This window comes from Podarcis muralis, chromosome 4 (genome assembly GCF_964188315.1).
Source record: "Podarcis muralis chromosome 4, rPodMur119.hap1.1, whole genome shotgun sequence".
NCBI lineage: Eukaryota > Metazoa > Chordata > Lepidosauria > Squamata > Lacertidae > Podarcis > Podarcis muralis.
This window is the reverse complement of record NC_135658.1, coordinates 6572048-6596987: the sequence shown is the minus strand read 5'-3', so window position 1 is coordinate 6596987 and position 24940 is coordinate 6572048. Positions and strand designations below refer to the sequence as shown.

The window sequence follows — 24940 nt, the reverse complement described above, 5'->3', positions numbered from 1 at the left end:
CTCTAGGTGGCGCAGAAAGCGCCTAGAAGCTCCCAAGAGGTTGAAGTGCCGATCAAACTTCTGTTTTGCGCTCTATTAATTCCAATTAGGAGTACTGGGGGCGGTTCAGATTCTGGGGCAGTGCTTTTGGCCAGCAGAGGGTGTCACAGGGCCAGCCTACTTTCCCTTTAAAGCAAACTTGGGTCTCCAGCTGTTTTTGGACTACAACTCCCATCATCCCTAACTAGCAGGACCAATGGGGAGGGATGATGGGAACTGTAGTCCGGGAGCTGCTGGGGACCCAAGTTTGGGAACACCTCTTTTAAAGAAACTTTTGCGTTTTGCCCGGAAAGATGGGACCTGTCCACGTTTGTATTTTCTTGTATTTTGTTTTCCTCATGACCTTTGTGAGTTTATTTTTTAATTTTTTAAGAGAAGGATAAAAGGTTGTGTTTGGGGAAAAAAACACACCAAAAACTGGGGGGTGGCATCCTCAAATATTTTATTGGGGGATGGGTCAAAGACCCCTAGGCCTTTAAGAGTTGGCACCTATTCCCTACACCCACAGGTCTCAGGATGGTTACAACATAAAAACACCACATAAAAACACAAAACATCACATGTTAAAAGGGCATTAGATGTACTTATTTAATTATTTTTTAATGTTCTTATGTTACATCGGTAAACATGATCATGTTACATCACAAGGCTTATTTTACTATAATTTTCAACATGTATACAAAGTTGACATGCTAGAAGAAAAAAAAAACAAGGACAAAAAATTATTCCAAAATCATATATGTACCAACACTTTGGACTTCCTGTCTATCCCGTTGTATATTCCGTTTTCACAAATGAATGTATTCTTATTATTGTATATTTCTTTACATTTTTTCCTAATACATTCCTATATCAATATGTACCCTTGGTCTTATTTCTCAACTCTTTCCAACGTCAATTGAATACTAGCATAGATAGCGAAACTTTACTGTATTTTTGAATATATATCTATCCCATTTTTAAATTTTTTTTTTGTTTTGAAGTGCCTCTCAGGCTATTTGTCCACTGCACCATTTCAGCAAATTCTTGTAGCTTGTTATGCCAGTCAGTTATTGTCTACCTTCCACCCCTTTCCCTCCCAAGTCCGAGCTGTGGCCGTTGCATATAGGAATACCTCTCTGCCAACAATACTTAACAGAAATCCCTCTGGTCTTTTTAGAAAGGTTATTCCAAACACTTTTTTTAACTCATCATAAATTAAGGCCCATAATACTTTGATCTTCATACACGTCAATTAGCCAAAGCTTGGATTCTAAAGCTGTATACAGTGGTACCTCGCAAGACGAATGCCTCGCAAGACAAAAAACTCGCTAGACGAAAGGTTTTTCCGTTTTCGAGTTGCCTCGCAAGACGAAGTTCCCTATGGGCTTGCTTCGCAAGACGAAAACGTCTCGCGACTTTGTTTCCTTTGTCTAAAAACCGTTAAAACCAAGGGTGCTTAGCTTGAACAGATGCAGTTGCGACTTGACTTCGAGGAGCAACTGTTAGCACGTGGTTTTGCAGCCTTTTCTCAGACTTTGCTCACTTTTGAATCTTTTCCAAAACTTTTCCAGAACTTCTCTTGCATCCATTTGGTAAGTTAAACTTTTAAAACTTTTTTGGGGGGGTTTGGATTTTGGGTTGGGGTGTTTGGGATTCAAGGACTTGGTGTTGTGGGGGGGTTTGCGATAATCTGGGAGCTTGTGGGGCTTTTTTGGGAATTTTTATAATTTTCTGTGACCATTGGGCCAGGTTGTTTTTTTTTTGAAAATTTTTCTGAGTTTGAATTTCTGAGTGCTGGCTGGCTGGGGGAACAGCTGGGGAGGTTTCTGCAGGAATCTGGGAGCTTGTGGGGCTTTTTTGGGAATTTTTATGATTTTTTGTGACCATTGGGCCAGGTTGTTGTTTTTTTTGAAAATTTTTCTGAGTTTGAATTTCTGAGTGCTGGCTGGCTGGAGGAACAGTTGGAGAGGTTTCTGCAGGAATCTGGGAGCTTGTGGGGGTTTTTTTGGAATTTTTATGATTTTCTGTGACCATTGGGCAAGGTTGTTTTTTTTCAAATTTTTTTTCTGAGTTTGAATTTCTGAGTGCTGGCTGGCTGGGGGAACAGTTGGGGAGGTTTCTGCAGGAATCTGGGACCATTGGACCATGTTGTTATTTTTTGAATTTTTTTTTGTCTGGGTGGGGGAACAGTTGGGGAGGGGTTTACAGCAGTTGGGGAGGGGCAGGGGGAGCAGTTGGGGAGGGGTTTGCAGCAGTTGGGGAGGGGCTGGGGGAGCAGTTGGGGAGGGGTTTGCAATTTCTGTGTTGTGGGTGGGTGGGTGTCTGTGGGAGCAGTTGAGGTTTTTGAAGACATTGGTGATTTTTGAAGCTTTTCCAAAACTTATTTTGCAGCCATTTGAGGTTTCTGAAGACTTCGGTGATTGATTGTTGAAGCTTTTCCAGAACTTCTCTTGCATCCATTTGGCAAGTTAAACTTTTAAAACTTTTTTTGGGGTTTTTGGATTTTGGATTTTGGGTTGGGGTGTTTGGGATTCAAGGCCTTTGTTCTGGGTTTTAATTTCTGTGTGGTGGGTGGCTGGGTGCTTTTGTATTTTTTGGATTTGAAGCACATCACTGATTTCTTTTTCTTTTTCTGAGTTTACGAAGGTAAGAGCTGTGCTGCCATGGGACCCAAGAAGACTGCTGCTGCGGTGGCCGGCGAGAGGAAGAAGGAGAAGGTGACGCTGGAAATGAAGAAGGAGATCATCCGGAAGCACGACGGCGGAATGCGTGTGACGGACATCGCCAGGGAGTACGGGAGGAATCCATCAACCATCGGGACCATCCTGAAGATGAGGGAGAAGATCCTGGCGACTGATGCAGCCAAGGGAGTCACCAGGATCGTGAAGAACCGCCCAGCTGTTCTGGAGGAGGTCGAGAAGTTGCTGCTCATCTGGATAGAAGAGAAGCAGCGTGCAGGGGACACAGTGTCTGAGGCCGTCATTTGTGAGAAGGCCAAGGCCTTGCACGCTGACCTCATCCGGGAACAGCCAGGAACCTCAGCCGAGCCAGAAGTCTTCAAGGCTAGCAGAGGTTGGTTTGAACGGTTCAAGACAAGATCTGGCATCCACAGCGTGGTCAGGCATGGAGAGGCTGCCAGTTCTGATGTTCCTGCAGCTGAAGACTTTGCAGCGGAGTTCCTGGAGGTTGTGAAGACGGAGGGCTACGTTCCACAGCAGGTCTTCAACTGCGACGAGACCGGGCTGTTTTGGAAGAGGATGCCCAAAAGGACTTTCATCACTCAGGAGGAGTCCAAGTTGCCTGGCCACAAGCCCATGAAGGACCGTCTGACCCTGCTCTTCTGTGCCAACGCAAGCGGCGACCTGAAGATCAAGCCCCTGCTGGTGTACCACTCGGAGAACCCACGGGCCTTCAAGAGACACAAGATCGACAAGGAGCGGCTGAGTGTCATGTGGCGATCCAACAGCAAGGCTTGGGTCACACGTGTGCTGTTTGTGGACTGGGTCAATCTTGCTTTTGGCCCTGCTGTCAAGCAGTACCTGCTGGACAACGACCTGCCGCTGAAGGCTTTGCTTCTGATGGACAATGCTCCTGCCCATCCTAAAGGCCTTGAGGTGGACTTGTTGGAGGAGTTCAGCTTCATCAACATCATGTTCCTGCCGCCTAACACCTCACCACTGCTGCAGCCGATGGATCAGCAGGTCATCGCCAATTTCAAAAAACTCTACACCAAGGAGCTTTTCAGGCGATGCTTCGAGGTGACTGACTGCACCACCATCACCCTGCGTGAATTCTGGAAGGACCACTTCGACATCGTCACCTGCTTGAAGATGATCACCACGGCCTGGAACGGGATCAGCCAGAGAAATTTGAATTGCGCTTGGCGCAGCCTGTGGCCGGACTGTGTGGCACCAAGTGACTCTGATGCACCAGAGTCAACAGTGGTGCAGGACATTGTTGCCTTGAGGAGGACCATGGGCCTGGAGGTCACGGAGGAGGACGTCTGCGAGATGGTGGAGGAGCACGACGACGAGCTGACCACCGTGGAGCTGGTCGAACTGCAGGCAGAGGCTGCGCAGGAGCAGGCCTCACTGGAAGAGGAGGAAGCAACTGAGGAACGGCTGTCCTCCGAAAAACTGAGGGACATTTGCCTGAAGTGGAAGGAGGTGCAGACTTTTGCAGAGCAACACCACCCTGAGAAGCATGTGGCACATTACGTTGGGAACTTTTTTGATACGAGGGTCATGTCGCCTTTCAGGGAGCTGCTGAAAAGGCGGATGAAGCAGCAGACTATGGACAGGTTCTTGAGCAAGAAGCAAAGAGTGGAAGAGGAGCCTTCTTCGAGTGGTCCCCCAGAGTCTTAGAAAATGTATGTACTGTGCACTTTGTTGATTTTTAAATGTTTTTCTGTCATGTTTATAAAGTTAATTTATTCTCCCTTCAATTTTTGAACTGCTCTTTACAGTATGTGTGACTTTAAAGAGCAATTAATAAACTGTTGTTGTACCAAATTTGGCTTTGTTTGGACTTTTTTTGACAATAGGAACGCATTAATTGATTTTCAATGCATTCCTATGGGATTTCGTGATTCGCAAGACGAAAAATTCGCTAGACGACAAAACTTGCGGAACGAATTAATTTCGTCTTGCGGGGCACCACTGTAATGGTTTTTCCCACCTTTGTATGGATTCTTTGATGGGAAGTGAGATTCCGGCTGTTACTGAAGCTCTTTCAGCATTCCACACACTGATAAGGTTTCTCCCCTGTGTGAATTCTTTGATGGGTAGTGAGATGGGAGCTCTGACTGAAGCTCTTTCCACATTCTACACACTTATAAGGTTTCTCCCCTGTATGAATCCTTTGATGGGTAGTGAGAGAGGAGGTATGGGTGAAGCTCTTTCCACATTCCACACACTGATAGGGTTTCAACCCTGTATGAATTTTTTGATGGGAAGTGAGAGAGAAGGTCTGACTGAAGCTCTTTCCACATTCCACACACTGATAGGGTTTCTCCCCTGTATGAATTCTTTGATGGGAAGTTAGATGGGAGCTCTGACGGAAGCTCTTTCCACATTCCACACATTGATAGGGTTTTGCCCCTGTATGAATTCTTTGATGGGAAGTGAGAGAAGAGCTATCAGTGAAGCTCTTTCCACATTCCACACACTGATAGGGTTTCTCCCCTGTATGAATTCTTTGATGGGAAGTGAGAGAGGAGCTCTGAATGAAGGTCTTTCCACATTCTACACACTGATAGGGTTTCTCCCCTGTATGAATTCTTTGATGGGAAGTGAGACTGCGGCTGTTTCTGAAGCTCTTTCCACATTCCACACACAGATAGGGTTTTGCCCCTATATGAATTCTTTGATGGGAAGTGAGAAAGGAGCTATCAGTGAAGCTCTTTCCACATTCCACACACTGATAGGGTTTGGCCACTGTATGAATTCTTTGATGGGAAGTGAGAAAGGAGCTATCAGTGAAGCTCTTTCCACATTCCACACACTGATAGGGTTTTGCCACTGTATGAATTCTTTGATGGGAAGTGAGATGGTGGCTGTGACTGAAGCTCTTTCCACATTCCACACACTGATAAGGTTTCTCCCCTGTATGAATTCTTTTATGGGAAGTGAGAGCGGAGCTCTGATTGAAGCTCTTTCCACATTCCACACACTGATAGGGTTTCTCCCCTGTATGAATTCTTTGATGGGAAGTGAGATTGTGGCTGTGACTGAAGCTCTTTCCACATTTCATGCACTGATAAGGTTTCTCCCCTGTATGAATCCTTTGATGGGAGGTGAGAGAGGAGCTATCAGTGAAGCTCTTTCCACATTCCGCACACTGATAGGGTTTCTCCCCTGTATGAATTCTTTGATGGGAAGTGAGATGGGAGCTCTGACTGAAGCTCTTTCCACATACCACACACTGATAGGGTTTCTCCCCTGTATGAATCCTTTGATGGGAGGTGAGGGAGGAGCTATCAGTGAAGCTCTTTCCACATTCCACACACTGATAAGGTTTCTCCCTTGTATGAATTCTTTGATGGGAAGTGAGACTGTGGCTGTGACAGAAGCTCTTTCCACATTCCACACACTGATAAGGTTTCTCCCCTGTATGAATCCTTTGATGATAAGTGAGAGAGGAGCTATCAGTGAAGCTCTTTCCACATTCCACACACTGATAGGGTTTCTCCCCTGTATGAATTCTTTGATGGGAAATTAGATGGGAGCTCTGACTGAAGCTTTTTCCACATTCCATGCACTGATAGAGTTTATTTCCAATAAGATTTTGTTGATGGTAAGTGTAATGGGAGCTCTCATTGCAATTTTCTCCACACTCCAAATTTTTACGTGGCTTCTCCTCTCTGGGGATTTTTTCACGGTCACCTTTGTTCTCGATTTCCGATTCATCAGAATCTGCAATGGAGACAAAAATGGATTAGAGCCTCCGGAATAAATGGAGAAGAACTGAAGGGAGTTGTGTCATATGACAAAGACACATGAGAGCAGAAGCAGGAAACAGGCTGGGAGGTGCTGGGGCTGCACAATAATTCGGGTCTACTAAAGTCATTCAGGTCTAACTGCTAACTGTTGAGTCAAACTGACATGTGACTTAGCAGCCATTTTCTCTCTGTGTTCTCTGTAAGATTTCAGTCAGAGTCAGTCCGCCTCAGTTGTGAGCAGAGTCAGTATGTAATCTCAGTCAAACTGTTTGGAACCATGTTTTTATGAAGAAGTTTATTTTAACTCAGTAAAGCTTATTCTTTCACTTAGAAACTCAGCATTATTAATTTACACTGCGTGTCAAATTGGGTATGTGTTCATTACCTGTGTTGTTTGTCATTAACCAACACATTTATTATTGGATTCTGATGAATTGTTGAATGTTGCTTTCTTTGATACACAGTAGTGATCAAAATCCCCTTCATGGATCACTGCCTTGCCGTGGCGAAGGGACTTGAATAACTCAGAGAAGCTATGCAAAGAAATAGAGGAAAACAATAGACTGGGAAAAAGCAGAGATCTGTTCAAGAAAATTGGAGATATGAAAGGAACACTTTGTACACAGATTACCATAATAAAGGACAAAAGTGGTAAGTACCTAACAGAAGTAGAAGACATCAAGAAGAGGTGGCAAGAATACACAGAGGAATTATACCAGAAAGATATGGATGTCTCATACATCCCAGGTAGTGTGGTTGCTGACCTTGAGCCAGACATCCTGGAGAGTGAAGTCAAATGGGCCTTAGAAAGCACTGCTAATAACAAGGCCAGCGGAAGTGATGATATTCCAGCTGAACTATTTAAAATTTTAAAAGATGATGCTGTTAAGGTGCTACACTCAATATGCCAGCAAGATTTGGAAAACTCAGCAGTGGCCAGAAGATTGGAGCAGATCAGTCTACATCCCAATCCCAAAGAATGGCAGTGCCAAAGAATGCTCCAACTACCGCACAATTGCACTCATTTCACACGCTACTACTTCTGCTTCATTGACTATGCAAAAGCCTTTGACTGTGTCGACCACAGCAAACTATGGCAAGTTCTTAAAGAAATGGGAGTGCCTGATCATCTCATCTGTCTCCTGAGAAATCTCTATGTCGGACAAGAAGCTACAGTTAGAACTGGATATGGAACAACTGATTGGTTCAAAATTGGGAAAGGAGTACGACAAGGCTGTATACTGTCTCCCTGCTTATTTAACTTATATGCAGAATTCATTATGCGAAAGGCTGGGCTGGATGAATCCCAAGCCAAAATTAAGATTGCCGGAAGAAATATCAGATATGCAGATGACACAACCTTGATGGCAGAAAGTGAGGAGGAATTGAATAACCTTTTAATGAGGGTGAAAGAGGAGAGCGCAAAATATGGTCTGAAGCTCAACATCAAAAAAACGAAGATCATGGCCACTGGACCCATCACCTCCTGGCAAATAGAAGGGGAAGAAATGGAGGCAATGAGAGATTTTATTTCCTTGGGCTCCATGATCACTGCAGATGGTGACAGCAGTCACGAAATTTAAAGACGCCTGCTTTTTGAGCCAGTGTGGTGTAGTGGTTAAGAGCGGTAGTCTTGTAATCTGGGGAACGGGATTCGAGTCTCCGCTCCTCCACATGCAGCTGCTGGGTGACCTTGGGCCAGTCACACTTCTTTGAAGTCTCTCAGCCCCACTCACCTCACAGTGTGTTTGTTGTGGGGGAGGAAGGGAAAGGAGAATGTTAGCCGCTTTGAGACTCCTGAAGGGGAGTGAAAGGCGGGATATCAAATCCAAACTCTTCTTCTTCTCTTCTTGAGAGAAAAGCAATGACCAACTTAGATAGTATCTTTAAAAGCAGAGACATCACCTTGCCAACAAAGGTCCGTATAGTTAAAGCTCTGGTTTTCCCAGTAGTGATGTACGGAAGTGAGAGCTGGACCATAAAGAAGGCTGATCGCCGAAGGATGCTTTTGAATTCTGGTGCTGGAGACTCTTGAGAGTCCCATGGACTGCAAGAAGATCAAACTGATCCATTCTGAAGGAAATCAGCCCTGAGTGCTCACTGGAAGGACAGACCCTGAAGCTGAGGCTCCAATACTTTGGCCACCTCACGAGAAGAGAAGACTCCCTGGAGAAGACACTGATACTGGGAAAGATGGAGGGCACAAGGAGAAGGGGACAACAGAGGACGAGATGGTGGGACAGTGTTCTCGAAGCTACCAGCATGAGTTTGGACAAACTGCGGGAGACAGTGGAAGACAGAAGTGCCTGGCGTGCTCTGGTCCCTGGGATCACGAAGAGTCTGACACGACTAAGCGATTAAACAACAACAACAGTGGCCAAAACTGTGGAAGCCTTTTGGGAAAAAAGTGTATTTCAGAGGTTTGATGGCTCATAACCCCACTTCTTTTGGAGTAATATTATAAAGTTATTTATCAGTGGGAAGATAATTTAATCAAGAATGCAATCCAAGAAAGTTTGTTCAATTATCTGTATTCTATCAAACATTATAGCCAAGTAAGCAGAAAAAGGAAGTACAACATGCTTAGGTTGACTTTTGTCAGTGTGTTACGTGATTTCCAACAAGTTGGTTGGTTGATTGCTAACAGGTTGGTTGGTTTAAAACGGCATTTCCATGCGCTGCTCTGGTTCGCCAGAAGAGGATTGGTCATGCTGACCACATGACCCGGAAGCTGTACGCCGGCTCCCTCGGCCAATAAAGCGAGATGAGCGCCACAACCCAAGAGTCGTTCGCCACTGGACTTAGCACTCAGGGGTCCCTTTAACTTTAAACGCCCCCCAAATACATAACTGAAATGCTTGAGCCCAAACTGAAGTGTTCCGCAGGTGATCTTTCCCCAGATACTGAAGCATATTTATTTATTTATTTCAATAGGATTCAGCTCCATGACCTGTTGCTGCTGTGTGCAAACGGTGCTTTCAAGATGATCCCATTCCACTCCCGAAATGGCCTGGGAATAGCCAAAACTTTAATCCAATCGGAAATCTATGCAGCTGATGAAAGAAACTTGTTAATCAGAGGCAACCCAGCAATAAGGCTCAATCAACAGAGGCAATAATTCATTCTTGGTTTCACATTCTTACAGCTGCAGAACTAAAAACTTGGTTCACTTCATGGGAAGGTGTTGTAAGGCTGTAATGAAAGCTAAAGGTTCCCAATGGTTACCAAAGGTTTCACGTTTTTTCTTTATGACTGCTGTTCCAATAAATACTCCTTCTTAAAAGCAATTGCATTACATTCTTCATTAAATTATCTTTCCATTGATATATAATTTTATGGTATTACTCCACACAAAAGTGGTGTTAGGAGCCATCAAACCTCAGAAATACACTTTTCACAAAAGGTTTCCACAATTTTGGCCACCAGTATAAGTTGTTCATTTTAAGTTAATGTTCTTTTTATATGGGATCAGAATATTATTATTCATGTTTCATGTTTATATATGTGTTGGAAGCCGCCCAGAGATGGGCAGGGTAGAAATAAAAATGTCAGCTTTGTTCCGGAGCTGACAGAGGCTGGAATGTATGAAAGCAGGCAAAGAGAGATAAGGAAACTGGAATGTGAGAGGGAGGAGGGGCAGCCGAGTGGCAGAGCTTCAGAGAACAGAGAGCAGGCAGCAGATAGCAAAGATCCAAAAAATACCAATCTTAGCTCAGAGACAGAAGGGGAGAGGCCAGGAATAGCTAGCCCAAAAACTAGAAGGCGCGAAAAGGTCAGTGAGAGGAGGGGAAAGAGGGGAAGCGAAAGGGTTTATTCCCCTCTTGGAAGAAGAAGAAGGGGCAGAGTTTAGACTTGGCAACTGCAAACTTGGAAGTCAGACACAGAGTGAAAGAGCTCCGGAGTGATTTATGTGTTTGAGCAATAAACCTGAGATAATTACTGCCGGTGTCTTACTTCTGTGGGAGAGCCAAGCCATTACAAAAAAATATTATTATTACTACAGTGGTACCTGTTCTGGAAAAAATTAAGTTTGTAAACCGAGGTACCACTGTATCATCCTCATCACTGCTACTGCTACCTGAGATTCCATAAGCCTAGCTCTTCTCTGGGATGGATTTTGTTTGGCCCAGTCATGGCATCCCCTCCATCTCCAATGTCACTCCTTGTTATGGCTTGGTCTCTCCCACAAACGTGAGACGACTCTGGCTGTTAATAATTTCAGATTTATTGCTAAAACAACAAACTTGGACGGAGCTCCTCTACTCATCGTCCTGCCCATAAGATGGAGTTGCCCAGACTGAGCTCCTCCCCCTTCCCCAGCACGGAAGCCCCCACCTTCTCTTCCAGTATCTTTAAATTTGGCAGAGAATGCTTCCTGCATTCCAGCGTCTGACTCACTCCTGTAGCTCTCACACAGCTGTCTGTCACTCTGTCTCTGTTTTTCTTCTCCCCTTTGTTCAGAGCTCAGATGACAGTTCCTCTCCCCCTCCTCTCTGCCTTCCGCTGCTAACTCTCCTCTCCCTAGGCCTGCTTCTTCTCTGGCTGGCAGCACCTGAGCTTCGCTGCCAGTCCTCTCTTTGGTCAACCCAAGACTGAGAGGAGCAAAAACAAAAACCTGAAGCTACTTAGCTTTCCTAACAATTCTGAAGCTGACATTGAAGATGGCCTGGGAAGTTCAGACCAGCCCAATCCTGGCAGAAAAAGGAATAATTTGAGAAAGATTCTTCAAAGAAAAAACTGTAATTTACTCTTTATTGTGGGAGTGTTCGGTTCCCAGGTGTTATAGGGGGCGCTGTTGAGCTCTGTGAGAATATATGAGGTTGGTCCCATAAAGATATTTTTTGAATTTCCAGGCAGATATGACGATCCCACAGGGAGCCTTACCAAGAGAGGCCACGATCCCACAATTCTCCTCCATGACGTCCTTATGCAGAGCTCTCTGGTCAGGATCCAGCAACGCCCACTCCTCGTCCGTGAAACGAACAGCGACATCTTCAAAGCACACCGGACCCTAAAAGAAAAAGGGAAATGTCCTCCTCTGAGACAGCAGAAATATGATCTGCTACACAATGCTCTGTTGTTTCCTTCCTGTTAATTGCGTTCTTGTTTCAATAGGATTGCTTTTCTGCACATTTTAATTATGGGTGCTTATTTTATTCTGCGTTTTAATTATGGGTATTTGTGGGCGGCTTCCAACAAAACACTAAAATACAATAATCTATTAAACATTAAAAGTTTCCCTAAACAGGGCTGCCTTTAGATGTCTTCTAACAGTTTGGTAGTTATTTTTCTCTTTGACATCTGGTAGGAGGTCGTTCCACAGGGCGGGTGCCACTACCGAGAAGGCCCTCTGCCTGGTTCCCTGTAACTTGGCTTCTCGCAGCGAGGGAACCGCCAGAAGGCCCTCAGCGCTGGACCTCAGTGTCAGAACGATGGAGGTGATGACGCTCCTTCACATATACTGGACCGAGGCCGTTTAGGGCTTTAAAGGTCAGCACCAACACTTTGAATTGTGCTCGGAAACGTACTGGGAGCCAGTGTAGGTCTTTCAAGACGGATGTTATATCGTCTCGACGGTCACTCCCAGTCACCAGTCTAGCTGCCGCATTTTGGATTAGTTGTAGCTTCCGGGTCACCTTCAAAAGTTGCCCCACATAGAGCACATTGCAGTAGTCCAAGTGAGAGATAACCAGAGCATGCACCACTCTGGTGAGACAGTCTGCGGGCAGGTAGGGTCTCAGCCTGCATAACAGATGGAGCTGATAAACAATTGACTTGTGCCTCCATGGACAGCTGCGAGTCCAGAATGACTCCCAGGCTGCGCACCTGGTCCTTCAGGGGCACAGTTACCCCATTCAGGACCAGGGAGTCCCCCACACCTGCCCGCCTCTTGTCGCCCCAAAACAGTACTTCTGTCTTGTCAGGATTCAACCTCAATCTGTTAGCCGCCATCCATCCTCCAACTGCCTCCAGACACGCACAGAGGACCTTCACTGCCTTCACTGGTTCCAAATTGAAAGAGAGGTAGAGTTGGGTGTCATCCGCATACTGATGAACACCCAGCCCAAACCCCCTGATGATCTCTCCCAGCAGCTGCATGTAGATGTTGAAAAGCATGGGGGAGAGGACGGAACCCTGAGGCACCCCACAAGTGAGAGCCCAGGGGTCTGAACACTCATCCCCCACCACCACTTTCTGAACACGGCCCAGGAAGAAGGAGCGGAACCACTGTATGACAGTGCCCCCAGCTCCCAGCCCCTCAAGACGGTCCAGAAGGATGTTATGGTCGACGGTATCAAATGCCGCTGAGAGATCCAGCAGAACTAGGAAACAGCTCTCACCTTTGTCCCTAGCCCGCCAGAGATCATCAACCAGTGCGACCAAGGTAGTTTCAGTCCCCATGATGAGGCCTGAATCCTGACTGGAAGGGATCCAAATGGTCTGCTTCTTCCAGGCGTGCCTGGAGTTGTTCAGCAACCACTCGCCCAATCACCTTGCCCAAGAATGGAAGATTTGAGACTGGGCAATAGTTAGCCATATTGGCAGCATCTAAAGATGGTTTTTTAATAAGCGGTTTGATAACCGCCTCTTTCAGAGGGTCTGGGAAGGCTCCCTCAGAGAGAAGCATTCACCACCTTGCAAAGCCCATCGCCCAGCCCTTCCCGGCTAGCTTTTATAAGCCACGATGGGCAAGGATCAAGGAGACAGGTGGTTGGTCTCACTCGTCCAAGCAGCCTGTCCACATCCTCGGAGGTAACAGATTGGAATTGATCCCACGCAACTTGACTAGACAGGACACTAGCACTCTCCCGCCCCGGCCCTGCTCCACGGTGGAGTCTACCTCTTCCTGAATCTGAGCGACTTTGTCTGCAAAAAACTTTGCAAAATCATTGCAGGAGATCATGTGGCCCATACTGGGCCCCGTTGTAGCAGGTGGTTCCGCTAAATTGCAAACCACCTGAAAAAGCCTCCTGCTGCTGTTTTCTGCAGATGCAGAAAGTCTTCTTCGCCGTCACTACCGCCACTTAGTAGGCTCGACATTGAGCTCTAACCCATGTCTGGTCACCTTCAGAATGAGTTATCCGCCACCGGCGCTCTAGCCAGCTCAGCGATTGTTTCATTGCCCTCAGATCCATGGAAAACCATGGGGCTGTCCAGGCTCCATGCAATCGAAGAGGGCCCATCTGCTTCATCCAACTAAGTCTCGGTTACACATGCCAGGTCAAGTCCTCCATCCATGATCAAGTCACGGATGGCAGTGGCTTTATGAATCATTGACCTGGCATTGAACAGCAGCACCTTCAGGTCATGTATCCCTTGCTGATTCTAGTATCCGTCCAGTCAGGACCAGACCTGGAGGCAGGGATAGTCCTCAAACAACGACTAAACCTGCTTCCTCTGTAATGACATGGTCTGGTCTTAGCTTACCTCCTCCTCCTACCCGGGATCACTGAGATCGGTTGTCCCAGTGCATCCCGCCCCCCTTGGAACATGCCCCAGATATTTTGTGGGCTGGGACCCACTCCCTGGCAGCCCTGACCCCTGCCCTTAAGAACAAAATAAAACCCTTATAAAAAAAAATCTAATTCCCGAACCCAAAAAAAAAACATCCATGCCACCCTCCACACAAAAAAGTAATCAAAAGGGAAAAAAGGAAATTTTTAAAACACTTTAAAAAGAACATTGCTCCGAGTCCTCCTGGCCAGCAGCAGCAGCAGCAGCAGCAGCAGCAGCAGCAACCGTCCTTGTGAGGCCTGTTAGGCCCCGCCCTGGGCCAGGTGGTGAGTGGCAGGAGCAGGGCCCTCAGGCACTCACGCAGGGGAGTTGTTTCAATAGGATTGCTTTGCTGCACATTTTAATTCTGGATGCTTATTTTATTCTAAGTTTTAATTATGGGTATTCGTCTTTGTGCATATAGGTGGCACTCCACCTTGTGTTTTCCAAGTCATTCTGCCTAGAATTCCAGTTTCCCCAATGGAAGGATCCACTTTCTCCTCTCCTTCTGAGCTGTTCTGGGGAGTTCCCTCCCAATGCCCTAGAGCCAAATTCCAGGGGTTCATGGGGGCATGGAGAGCGGGAGGAATGGGGGGGCAGGCCCCTTTTTGCAGCCAATGGGGCTGGTTAGGTAAATCCAGGCCACTATTTGTTCTCATTTGTCCACTGCTTAGAAACCAATCTGAGCATTCAGTGATCAATCTAGAAACAAAATAAGCCTAGTTTGGATGGCCATCTGTCTTGAGTGATCTAGCAGAGATTCCTCCATTGCAGGGGGTCTCCTGGCTCTGAGAGACAAGCAGGGAGGGTGGCTTCTGGCAAAAGGAGAGGGAGCCACCTGTGGCTCCTCCTTCTCCTGACTCACCACTGCCTCTCGACCTCCCTCCTCCCACTCGCTTCCTTCCTCTTCTGCCTCTGATTCTGCACTGCATTCTGCCACAGAGTCTCCCAGCTCACTAAGCCCTGTAACACCTTCATCTTCTGACACCTCCTCTTCCCAGGCTTCTCCCTCTTCCCCCTCTGACTACCCATCCTTCTTCTACCTCCACTCCTTCGGCTCTGAGCAGTCTTCCCTTCCTGGTTCCCCAGCTGCATCCTCCCACCACTCCTCTGTGCCCAACCAGTCCATGACATTGCTCCATCCCTCAGCATCTGTCGCCACAAGGCAGCTTCCCCTGACCTGATCTGGTTTCACAGCCACTGCTTCTCTTCTGTCCCCATGAAAAGACGGATCAGGAAGTCTTGCTGGCATCCTTCTGTCACCTGCAAAAGATAAAAGGTAAACAGGACGCCAGGAGTGCCTGCTTCTCTCACAGGTGAAACAGGGCATCTCTTACTACAGATGGGCTTTTGAGAAATCCTTACCTACTGAGAGCATTTGGATGTTTGTGCCCATTTCATATGTTAGTTGTGCAGAAATACATCTCCCCTCCTCTGGACCCTTCTTCCCAACCGTCTCCCCACAAAACAAGATGAAAACAACTCACAGATGAGCTGGAAAACAAACAGAATGAGACCAAATGGAGAAAAACCACCTTCCTCCTTACCCAGTGGCCTCTCTCTGATGTCCAACGGAGGCCTCTCTGCCTCACAGGAATCCAGGTCCATTTCTGCAAAGAGATCCTTTCCCTGAAAATAAATTAGGATTCAAAATAGAGAATGGTGAGAAATATTAGAAAGAGAATGGCAAAGACTTGAAGGCTGTGAGATCTCATTCCATGGATGCATTCCCAGAAAACGGATTGGCCAGCAGCAGAGCATTATGGGATGTTCTCTGTCCTGTTTGGAGCCCCTTGGGAGTATCCAGAGGGAAGTCTCTCTCACCTGCTTTCTCTCCTCTGCCTGACTCAGGAGGAAACCTTCGGCCAGGGCCACCGCCTGGGAACTGGTCTCCGCTCCGCAGTCCCTCACCCAGCTCTCCATCTCCTGGGGAAGGACAGCCAGGAACTGCTCCAAGATCACCAGGTCCAGCATCTCAGCTTTCGTGTGCCTTTCTGGCTTCAGCCACTGGTGGCAAAAGTTGTAGAGTCGGCTGCCAACCTCTCGGGGTCCTTTGGCCTCCTGGCAGCAGAACTGCCTCAACTGCTGACTCTGCACCTCTGAGCGGAGGGTGTCCTCCTCACCCAGGATCTTCTGCACTGGGTTTTCCCAGAATCCCCCACTGCTCCCAGTTTGGCTGCCATGGCCTCTTCCTGCCTCAGGGCCAGCTGAATCTTGCTCATCCATTTGTGCTCTCAGGAAGCCTTTGAGAGATCGGAAGGAACCCTTTGGTCTTCTGCCAAGTTCTGCCCTTCTAAATGAGAAGCTCTAGCAAATCCTACAAAGCAAATACATTGTTGTGTTACAAATTTGTAGGACAGGAAAAGAAATGTTTCCCTGAGCAAGCATGGATGAGTCTTGCTGGGAACCAGGGCTGGACTGCACCGCATCCCAGACCATGAGCTATCTTTTTGAAAAGAAAGAGCAGGAAGAGGAGAAGAACTAAGTCTCTAGCCTTCTAGCAATGCAAAATGTGGAGGCAACTGAAGGGATTTCTGTCAGATTAATCAACATGGTTTCTGCTGCCTTCCAGTCAATGCATGAAATCAGAACCGACTGACAAGGGAGTCATTTGTATCTTGTGAAAAACGGATGCTTGGCTCTAGTGGGGTCCTCACCTGGCTGTCCTCAGGAGTTGCTCCCCACCCCCACTCCCCTGCTTCTGTCTCGTTTTCTTGCACTTGGACTCTCTGCCGCTCTCGAGACAGACTCCTGGGGTGGGGTCCCTTTTTCTTTGCTCTGAGGGCCAGGTATGTATCTGATCAACCCCCTGAGGGCCAAGTGGGCAGGGCCAAAAACATCTCCATTGACATTTAGGCGGGTAATTTATTATTATTATTATTTTGTTAGATAGCTTCACACACACACACAGCCACTGATGCCAAGGTCCCAGGAGGGTCAGTGAGTAGCATTTCCGGCTGCTTTGCCAGCAACAATCCCTTTGGCACAGAGAGGATGTGGTCCTGGGATGCCCTGCTCTGGGTGCGAGGGGATTGCTGCAGTGGCCTCCATGTGGAGCTGCCCTTGGAGATGACTGGGAAACTGGTCCGCAATGCAGCAGCCAGACTATGGGCTGGGATCCCTCTCTTTATTCCCGCCCTTTCTTTCTCACCTTTCCTTCCTTCCTTCCTCCACGTGGGGTTTTCTGGGGGGGGGGGCTCCTCGTCCAGCTTTGGAAAACCATTTGCACATGTTTCCTCTGTTGTGCAATGAGGCTGAGCGATGTCACACAGAGTTAAAGTCCCAGGGACTCCTTTGTTTAAAGAAGGGAGATTTTTTCAGAAAGGGGGGGGCGGAGGGCCAGATGAGTTTGGGATCCTCTGATCTGCAGGAAGGAGAGCGTGGCAGACCTGACCCCTCCCGGATCAGGCCCCCCAGGCATCCTCCCCTGCTGCAGCCCTGCCCCCCCCCCCCGTCTCCCCACTGCACCCTCTGGGGGGAGAGAGAGGAGACTCACCAGATCCCAGGAGGGACAGCGAGGCAGCCCTTGCAGGAGAGACACTGAAGCAGGAAAGGACTGGGGAGGGAGGGGCCTTGGCTCTGGGGGACCTGGCCCCCCCTTGCTTCCTGTCCTCTCTAGGAAGGCAGCTCACTTCCCTTCCTGTCCTCTCTAGGAAGGCAGCACACTTCCCTTTAACCCTTGCCATGCCGAGTCCCTCCAGCTCAGCCCTTTCTCGCTTGGCAGAACCTCAGATTCTTATTATTTTTTATGGATTTAGGGGGACAACTGCCCCTCCGGCTACGCCCATGCCCAGATATCCTTTTGGAGCGCGAGGCTCTTGGCTGGACTCTGAGCATCTCCCTCCCTTGGCCAGAAACCAGAGGAAGAGCTTGGAGAGAAAAGGGCTTTGCAGGAGGCAAGGAAGCTCCTCCTGGAATTCAGGAGTGGAGAGATAGGAGGGGATCCCAGGGTCATCTAGTCCAACCCCCAGCAAGGCAGGAATCTCAGCTAAAGCATCCATGCCAGATGGCCCTCCCATCTCTGCTGAGAAACCTCCAAGGAAGGAGAGTCCCCCACCTCCCAAGGGAGACCTTTCCCTGCCCAACTGCTCTTAGGTGTCCCTCAAGGCAGCGGGTCCTGAGTTCTAGCCCTGCTGAAACAATCGCACTGGCTGCCAAGGAGGAACCCAGCAAAGTTCAAAATAAATAAATCCTATTCTCATCATAAATGAGTAATACTTTCTTATGCATGCTTTTTTTTTAAATAATATTTTATTAAGGATTTTCTTGTTTTACAGAAGTGTAGTGCCTCTCATGTAACATTTTTACAAATCCATTTCATTTGTTGAGGCATTAGGGGGAGAAGAAAAAAGAAAGAGGGAAGAAAAGGGGGGTGGAGAGAGGGAAGATGGATGGGGGTGGGGTCGGGTGGCGGTGTTTCTATTATGTTTAATGTGTGTAGAGTTTGGTGTCAGCGTTGTTTGTGTTGTTCACTTGTGTTCCTTTGGTGGTGAGAGAGGTTGGGGTTGGCCTAGGGTGTGATTGTTTGCTTGTGATTGGCTGTGGTGATCTTTGTTTTCGTGTGTGAGTGAGGTGGGTGGGTGCTTTGGATCAGGTTAGCCATATTGATTTGTATGCTGTTGGTGGATTATTGTCATTGTCCTGTTGGGCTGTGTGTGTGATAAAGGGGAGCCATACCGGGGTGAAGGTGTCTTCTTCTGTTTGTCCCCGTGTCAGTTTCAATTTATTAGTTAATTTTTCTAGTAGGGCTGTTTCCCATACTATTTGGTACCATTGGTCCATGCTTACTCCTGACAGGTCTCTCCAGTGTCTGGTTATGGTATTTCTGGCTGCTGAAAGCAGGTGGGTTATGAGTTCTTTGTGGTGTAAATGGGCATTGTTGTCTTGGAAGATGTTTAGTAGGGCCAATTCTGGGGTGATGTCTATTACTTGCTTAGTTATTGTACATATTTCTTGTACGGCTGTTGTCCAGAATAGTTGGATTTTGGGACACTCCCACCACATGTGGAGGTATGTGCCTGTGGAGGTGCACCCTCTCCAGCATTTTGGTGAGGTTCCTGGGTGTATTAGCGCTAGTTTCCTTGGTGTTAGGTACCACCTGTAGGTGAGTTTCAGTGTGAGTTCTTTTCTTTTCGTTGATATGGATTTAAAGGGGGGTTTAGACCACATTCTGGTCCATTGAGTGGGGTTAATCTCATAGCCTATGTCATTCTCCCATTGATTTTTGATTGCGTCTAGGGGATTTGCGAGATTTTGGAGCAGTATTTTGTATATTGCGGATACCATCCCTTTACCGTTTCCCTTTGTTGTTAGGAGGAGGTTTTCGAAGGTTGTCAGGGGCCTAGTTGCTGCTGATTTTACTGTTGGGTTGTTTAAGAGGGCATGTAGTTGGTGTTGTGTTAACCAGGGCATTTGGGTGTCTTCTAGTTTGTCTTGTATTTCTTGTGTTGACAGGGGTTTGTCATTTTTATAAAAGTCTATTAGGCGATATAAGCCTTTGGCTCGCCAGGTTTTTATCTGGAGGTTTTGTGCTGCATGGTGGGTTAATGGGTGGTACGCCAGGGGGGTTAGTGGGGATGGGGTTGGGGATAGTTTGCCTATTTGTGTTCTCCATGTTTTGAGCATGGTCTGTGTGTACCTGTTAAGTGTTGTGGGAATTTTCTTTAGTTTGTTTGGGAGGAGTGGGTATGTTGTGGTGCAGGTGTTTTCAATTGTGTCCCTCTCTAGGTGTACCCATTGTTTTGTCTCATCTTCTAGTATATATGGGATTATATGGCGTATTTGGTTGGCGTTGTAATATGCTTCTATGTTGGGGATTCCCCATCCTCCTTCTGAGGTGGGGAGGTGCAGGTATTTGGAGCTTATTCTTGGTTTTTTATGTGAGAAGATGAAAGAGTGTAGTTTTCTCTGCCAACTGCGAAGTTGGGTTGAGGGGATCCAGATTGGGAGGGTTTGGAATAGGTAGGTTAGTTTTGGGAGTGTGATCATTTTGATCATGGCTATTTTGTCTGAGAGAGTGAAATTCATGTTATTCCATCTCTTTAGGTCTTTGTTAATTTGTCGCCACAGGGGCTTGTAGTTGTGGAGGTACAATTTATTGAGGTTTCTGGTTATTTGTACCCCTAGGTATCTGAACTTGGTGTGGCAAAGTTTTATTTTGGTGACCTTCGTGAGTTCTTTTTGGGTGTGAGGAGGGGTGTTGAAGCACATAGCTTCTGACTTTGTGAAATTTACCTGTAGGCCCGACACCACTGCAAATGTGTTGAGTTCTCTGATTAGGGAGGTTGCTGTGCTTATGGGGTCTGGTGTTGTGACCATTAGGTCATCTGCAAAGAGCCCTAATTTATAGGTTCTGCCTTTTATTTCCACTCCCTTGATGTCTGTGGCCGCTCGGATGCGGATTGCTAGGGGTTCCAGAGCCAGGATAAATAAGAAGGGAGACAGTGGGCATCCTTGTTTCGTGCCTCTTTGGATAGCTATAGTATTAGAATCCATATTGTTGGTTCTGCATTTTGCTGAGGCTTGGGAGTATATTTGTTTGAGGATCTGTAGGAAGTTGGGGCCAAATTTCATGTTGGTTAGTACTGCTAATATGTATTTCCACTCTAAGCAATCAAAGGCTTTGAGGATGTCTAGGGACATAATTGTCAATGGGAGTTTGGTTGCCTTGCTGTGTTCGATCAGGTTCAGTAGTTTCCTGATGGGGTCTGTTATATTGCGGCCAGGGACAAAGCCAGTCTGGTCTGGGGCTATTAACTTGTGTAGGAAGATTTTTAGGCGGTTGGCCAAGATTGATGTGAATATCTTGTAGTCTTGGTTTATTAATGAGATTGGGCGGTATGATTCTACTTTGAGGCTGTCTTTTAGTGGTTTTGGGATGGAGACTATTTTGGAGTGGGTCCAGGTTTTGGGGATGGGGCCCCCTTTTATGATGTCGTTGAATAGGCGGGTCATGTAGGGCATCAAGGGTTCTTTGAATTTCCTATAGAATTCTGCTGTGAAGCCGTCTGGGCCTGGGGCTTTATGTGGTTTCAGTTTTTTGAGGACCGCATCTATTTCCTCTGGGGTGATAGGGCTGTCCATGAGTTCCTGTTCCTCATCAGTTAGGGTAGGCATGGTCAGTCCTGCTAGAAATTTTCTGATTTCCTTCTCTGGTGGGTTGTGGGAGGTGTATAGGTTGGAGTAGAATTCTGCAAATTCTGAGGTTATTTCTTTGGGGGAGAATGTTATGTTGCCGTCTTTTTTGGTGATGCAGTGTATTCTTGTTTTGAGTGCTTTTTTCCTACATCTATTTGCTAGTAATCTGGAGTTTTTCCCTCCATATTCGTAGAAGCGTTGTTTAGAGTATAGAATGTTGATCATTGTTTTGTTAATTTCTAGGGAGTCTAGTTCTCTCCTTTTTTGTTCTATAAGTTTGAGGAGTTTTTTAGATCCTGTTTGTTTGTAGCGTGATGAGAGGGCTGTGATGTCTTGTTCTATTTTGCTAATTTTTGAGGAGGTTTGTTTTTTAAGGAATGTTTTCTCTTTTATGCAGGCTCCTCTGGTGACCGCTTTCATTGCGTCCCATAGGAGGGGGGTTGTTATATTGTTTACATCATTTTCCTTGAAGTAGTTTTGGAGGGTTTTTGTGAGACTCTCTCTAATTTGTTTGTTTGTAGTTAGGATGGGGCTGAAGGACCATGATGGGGTGGTTTGTGTTCCTTCTCCTATTTTGATGGTGACTTCTACTGGGGCGTGATCTGTGATTTTAATGTTACCTATGTTTGTTGATTCTACTGAGGGAATCAGACCCTGTGTGAGTAGAATGCTGTCTAGTCTGGAAACTGTATCATGACGTCCCGATTGGAATGTATGGCTGATGTCTCCCGGGTTTTGCTCACCCCAAATGTCGTAGAGACCCCTGCTTTTTAGCATTTTTAGTAACTTGTAAGAGTTCCTAGTTGTTGGGGGTTTCCTTCGGAGGAAGGTTGCCCATGGGGTTGTGGGGTGGATATCTTTCAGGGATAAACCTTTCATATTTAGATTGAGGTCCCCTCCTAGGATTGCTTCCCCTTCAGAGAAGGAGAGGAATTTGTTTAGTGTCTTCTGGAAGAATTCTAATTGTTTCGTGTTTGGGGCATATATGGAGCCGATTGTCAGTTTGATTTTGCCATCTAGTGTCCCTTTAGCGAAAATGAATCTGCCTTTTTTGTCCTTGAGGACTGTTGTGGCAGTGAAGTTCAGGTCTCTACTGAGTATTATGGCTACACCGCGGGCTTTCCCTGAGCCTTGTGCGACCCACTGTTGACTGAAGCGGGGGTCGCTCAGGAGTTTGCTGCCTTTGGGTGGGTTGTGTATTTCTTGTAGGAAGGTGATGTGTGGTTTCATGGTGTTTATGTATGAGGTGATGCGTTTTCTTTTGATGGGGTTTCCCAGCCCCCTCACATTTAATGTGATTGCTTTTAGGTTAGCCATCTTGCTTATCTATTATGTGGGGCGATTCCCTGCCAACCCGTTCGGGTTGTCTTGTGTCTCTCTCTTCGTGTTGTTTAAAGAACCAGTGGGGTTGCGCTGACCTAGGGTGTGGTGGGTGGGGGGCTAATGGGATTAGAGTAAGATTTGGGTTAAAGAGTAGGGGGTAAGTTGTAGAGAGTTTCCTATATGTAGTCATATAGGTGTTTGTTTGGGGTATTTTAGGCCATCTGGCATTTAGCCAGTTGGTCCTAGGTCTCAGCTGGTGTGGAAGGCCGTGTTCAAGGACAGGCCATCCCCACTGTTGTCTGCGATAGGGGGTGATCAGCGAGACAGTGTGAAGTGACTTTGTAGCGTCGCTGTCAGGTATAAGGTTCATAAGCAATGTTGCCAGTGTTATAAGCAACATTGTTGGTGTGTTGGGGTGGGGATGTGGGTGCTGGTACGCTCTGGTGCCACCATAGTGCTGGTTGGGTATCAGATTTTAGCCTGATTGTGGGTTGTGTTATTAAGGTTGGAGGATTTGTTTTTCCCTAGTATGGAGTATGGGGGTGTTGAAGGTGTGGGTGATGGGGAATGTGGTTGAGGTCGTCTGGACTGGTGTTGGGGTGGGGATTTCTGTGGGGGTGCGGGGTTGGGGGGGATGCTGATGGTGTTAACTAAATCTATGTTTGGGGGGGGGAGGGGGGGAAATCACCAGTACTTCAGTTTGTGGTTTTTTCCTGGTTTCTTCATTCAGCTGCGGTTGTTGTTGTTGTTGTTGTAGGGTTGTCCATCTGCGATGAATTGGTTTGGTTAATCTTGGTCTGGTTTCTTGTGTCGTATGGCCGGCGGGACGGTTCTGAGCATGATGCTTGCCTGTATTGGTTTGCGTTGTTGTGCCGCTTCTGTTGTTTCTTATTCTTCTGTACCGTTGTCCAGTTGTTTGCTGTTGTTTCCTCGTGGTTGGGGCTGTCACTTGGTGGGTTTGTCGGTTGCCATTCCGGCGGGAGGTCGAGTTCAAGGTTCTTTAGTAGTTGCAGGGCCTCAGGTATGTTGGTAGCCATGTGTTGTGTTGTGTTGGTTGTTACAATGAGGCGGAAGGGGAAGCCCCATCGGTATTTGATCCCTGCTTGTTGGAGACGCTGGGTGCATGGGCGCAGGCTTTTCCTCCGGTTTAGGGTATCCTGGGATAGGTCCTGTAAGGCCAGGATGGGGATTTCTCCGTATCGAAGGTTGGTTAAGTTTCTGATGTTGTTCCATACCTCTTCCTTCTTTTGGTAGCGTGTGAAGCATACAATGATGTCTCTTGGGGGGGGGGCGCTGGGTTTTGGCATAGGTTTTAGGGCTCTGTGAGCCCTCTCCAAGTCATCTGCCTCAAGTTTCAGGCTTGGGATTGTGTTTTTCAGCCAGCGTATAATTAGGTCTGCTGGGCTTTTCTCTGTTTTTTCAGGAAAGTTGCGGAAGCGGATGTTACAACGTCTATTGCGGTCTTCAAGGTCCGCTTGCTTAATTTTCATCTCTCTGTGTTCTGCTTCCATTTGGTTTACCAGTTCGTCCAGTTTCTTGTTCACACGTGCGTTCTCCTCCCGGTATTGCTCTATTATTCTTTCTTGCATTTGGTTCTTGTTCTCTAGAGCTTCCACTTTGGAGGTTAGATTGTTGATTAGTACCTGCATGGGAGCCATTGTGGCCTTCAGTGTTTCTTCTAATCGTGCTTCTAATCTTGCTTCCATTTCCCTCAGGTCTCGTTTCGTTACTGGGCGGTCATCATCTTGAAGGGGAGTTACGGTCTTAGCTTTGTTTGCCATCTCCCTGGTTGGTGTCATCTCAGTCTCCCTAATGGTTTTGGTTTGAGGTTGGCTTGGCATCCTCTTGGAGTAGAGCGGTGGTTAGGAGTTGTGGCAGTGGTGGTTCCTGGGTGTTGTTGGGTTGCTGAGCTGATCAGGCGTTGCTGGCTGGTGGCTTGTGCAGAGCGTTTGGATTAGGTGGTCATTTGTGTCACTTCTGCCTGTGTTTTAAGAACTTCTGTAGGGCTTCTGTAGTTGCCTCAGCGGTGCCGCCAAAGCGGGGGGGGGGGGGGGGGGCAGGTAAGAAGATGAGTAGACTGTTGTTGTTTTTTTTTAAAAAAAACTATTTCCCCCTAATTATTATTATTATCTTTTGTTTATAAATAATAATAATAATTAAAGTGGTACGGGTAGAAGATAAAAATGAGAATTAAAGGTTTAAAAAAAAAAGGTGTTTTTGTGTGTGTATATATATATATATATATAAGGTTATTTTATTTTTAAAAATGAGTAAGGTACGAAGAGGATAGGTAAAAGAGAATGGAAAGTCTGGGGCGAAGTGGCAGTCCCAGGAAATGACCTGTGTTGTTTCAGGGCTCTTTTCTGGGTACTGCCATTTTAATTCTTAAGAGGGGAGTTTGAGGTGAAAATAAAATGAGATTTAAGTTGGGGTGTGTGTGTGGGAAAGGGTGTCTTTAAATAGTGTAGAAAAGGTAGAAACAACAATAAAAATTCAAGTAAAGGGTGGCTGCAGCAGCAGTGGCTC

General features: G+C 46.8%; 2 protein-coding genes and 1 long non-coding RNA gene across 3 annotated transcripts in view; 1 reads left to right on the top strand and 2 right to left on the bottom strand.

The window, feature by feature from the left end:
* The window catches only part of LOC114595272 (uncharacterized), a 34649-nt gene extending 17141 nt beyond the window's left edge, over positions 1-17508 (bottom strand). Inside the window, exon 1 of the mRNA XM_077928071.1 lies at positions 17451-17508. The gene's annotated coding sequence lies outside the window, so the exon portion shown is untranslated. The remainder of the gene's footprint in view (positions 1-17450) is intronic.
* On the bottom strand, positions 603-17537 carry LOC114595237 (uncharacterized). Its single transcript, XM_077928049.1, has 6 exons — positions 17451-17537; positions 15779-16271; positions 15502-15583; positions 15135-15217; positions 11345-11471; positions 603-6434 (listed from the first exon to the last, which is right to left on the bottom strand). The coding sequence occupies exons 2-6, from the start codon at positions 16178-16180 to the stop codon at positions 4753-4755; spliced, it is 2376 nt and encodes a 791-aa protein (XP_077784175.1). The 5' UTR covers positions 16181-16271; positions 17451-17537; the 3' UTR covers positions 603-4752.
* On the top strand, positions 10017-11592 carry LOC144327651 (uncharacterized). Its single transcript, XR_013392751.1, has 2 exons — positions 10017-10232; positions 11314-11592. It is a non-coding gene; the product is annotated as an uncharacterized LOC144327651 (long non-coding RNA).
* Positions 17538-24940: the final 7403 nt, after the last annotated feature.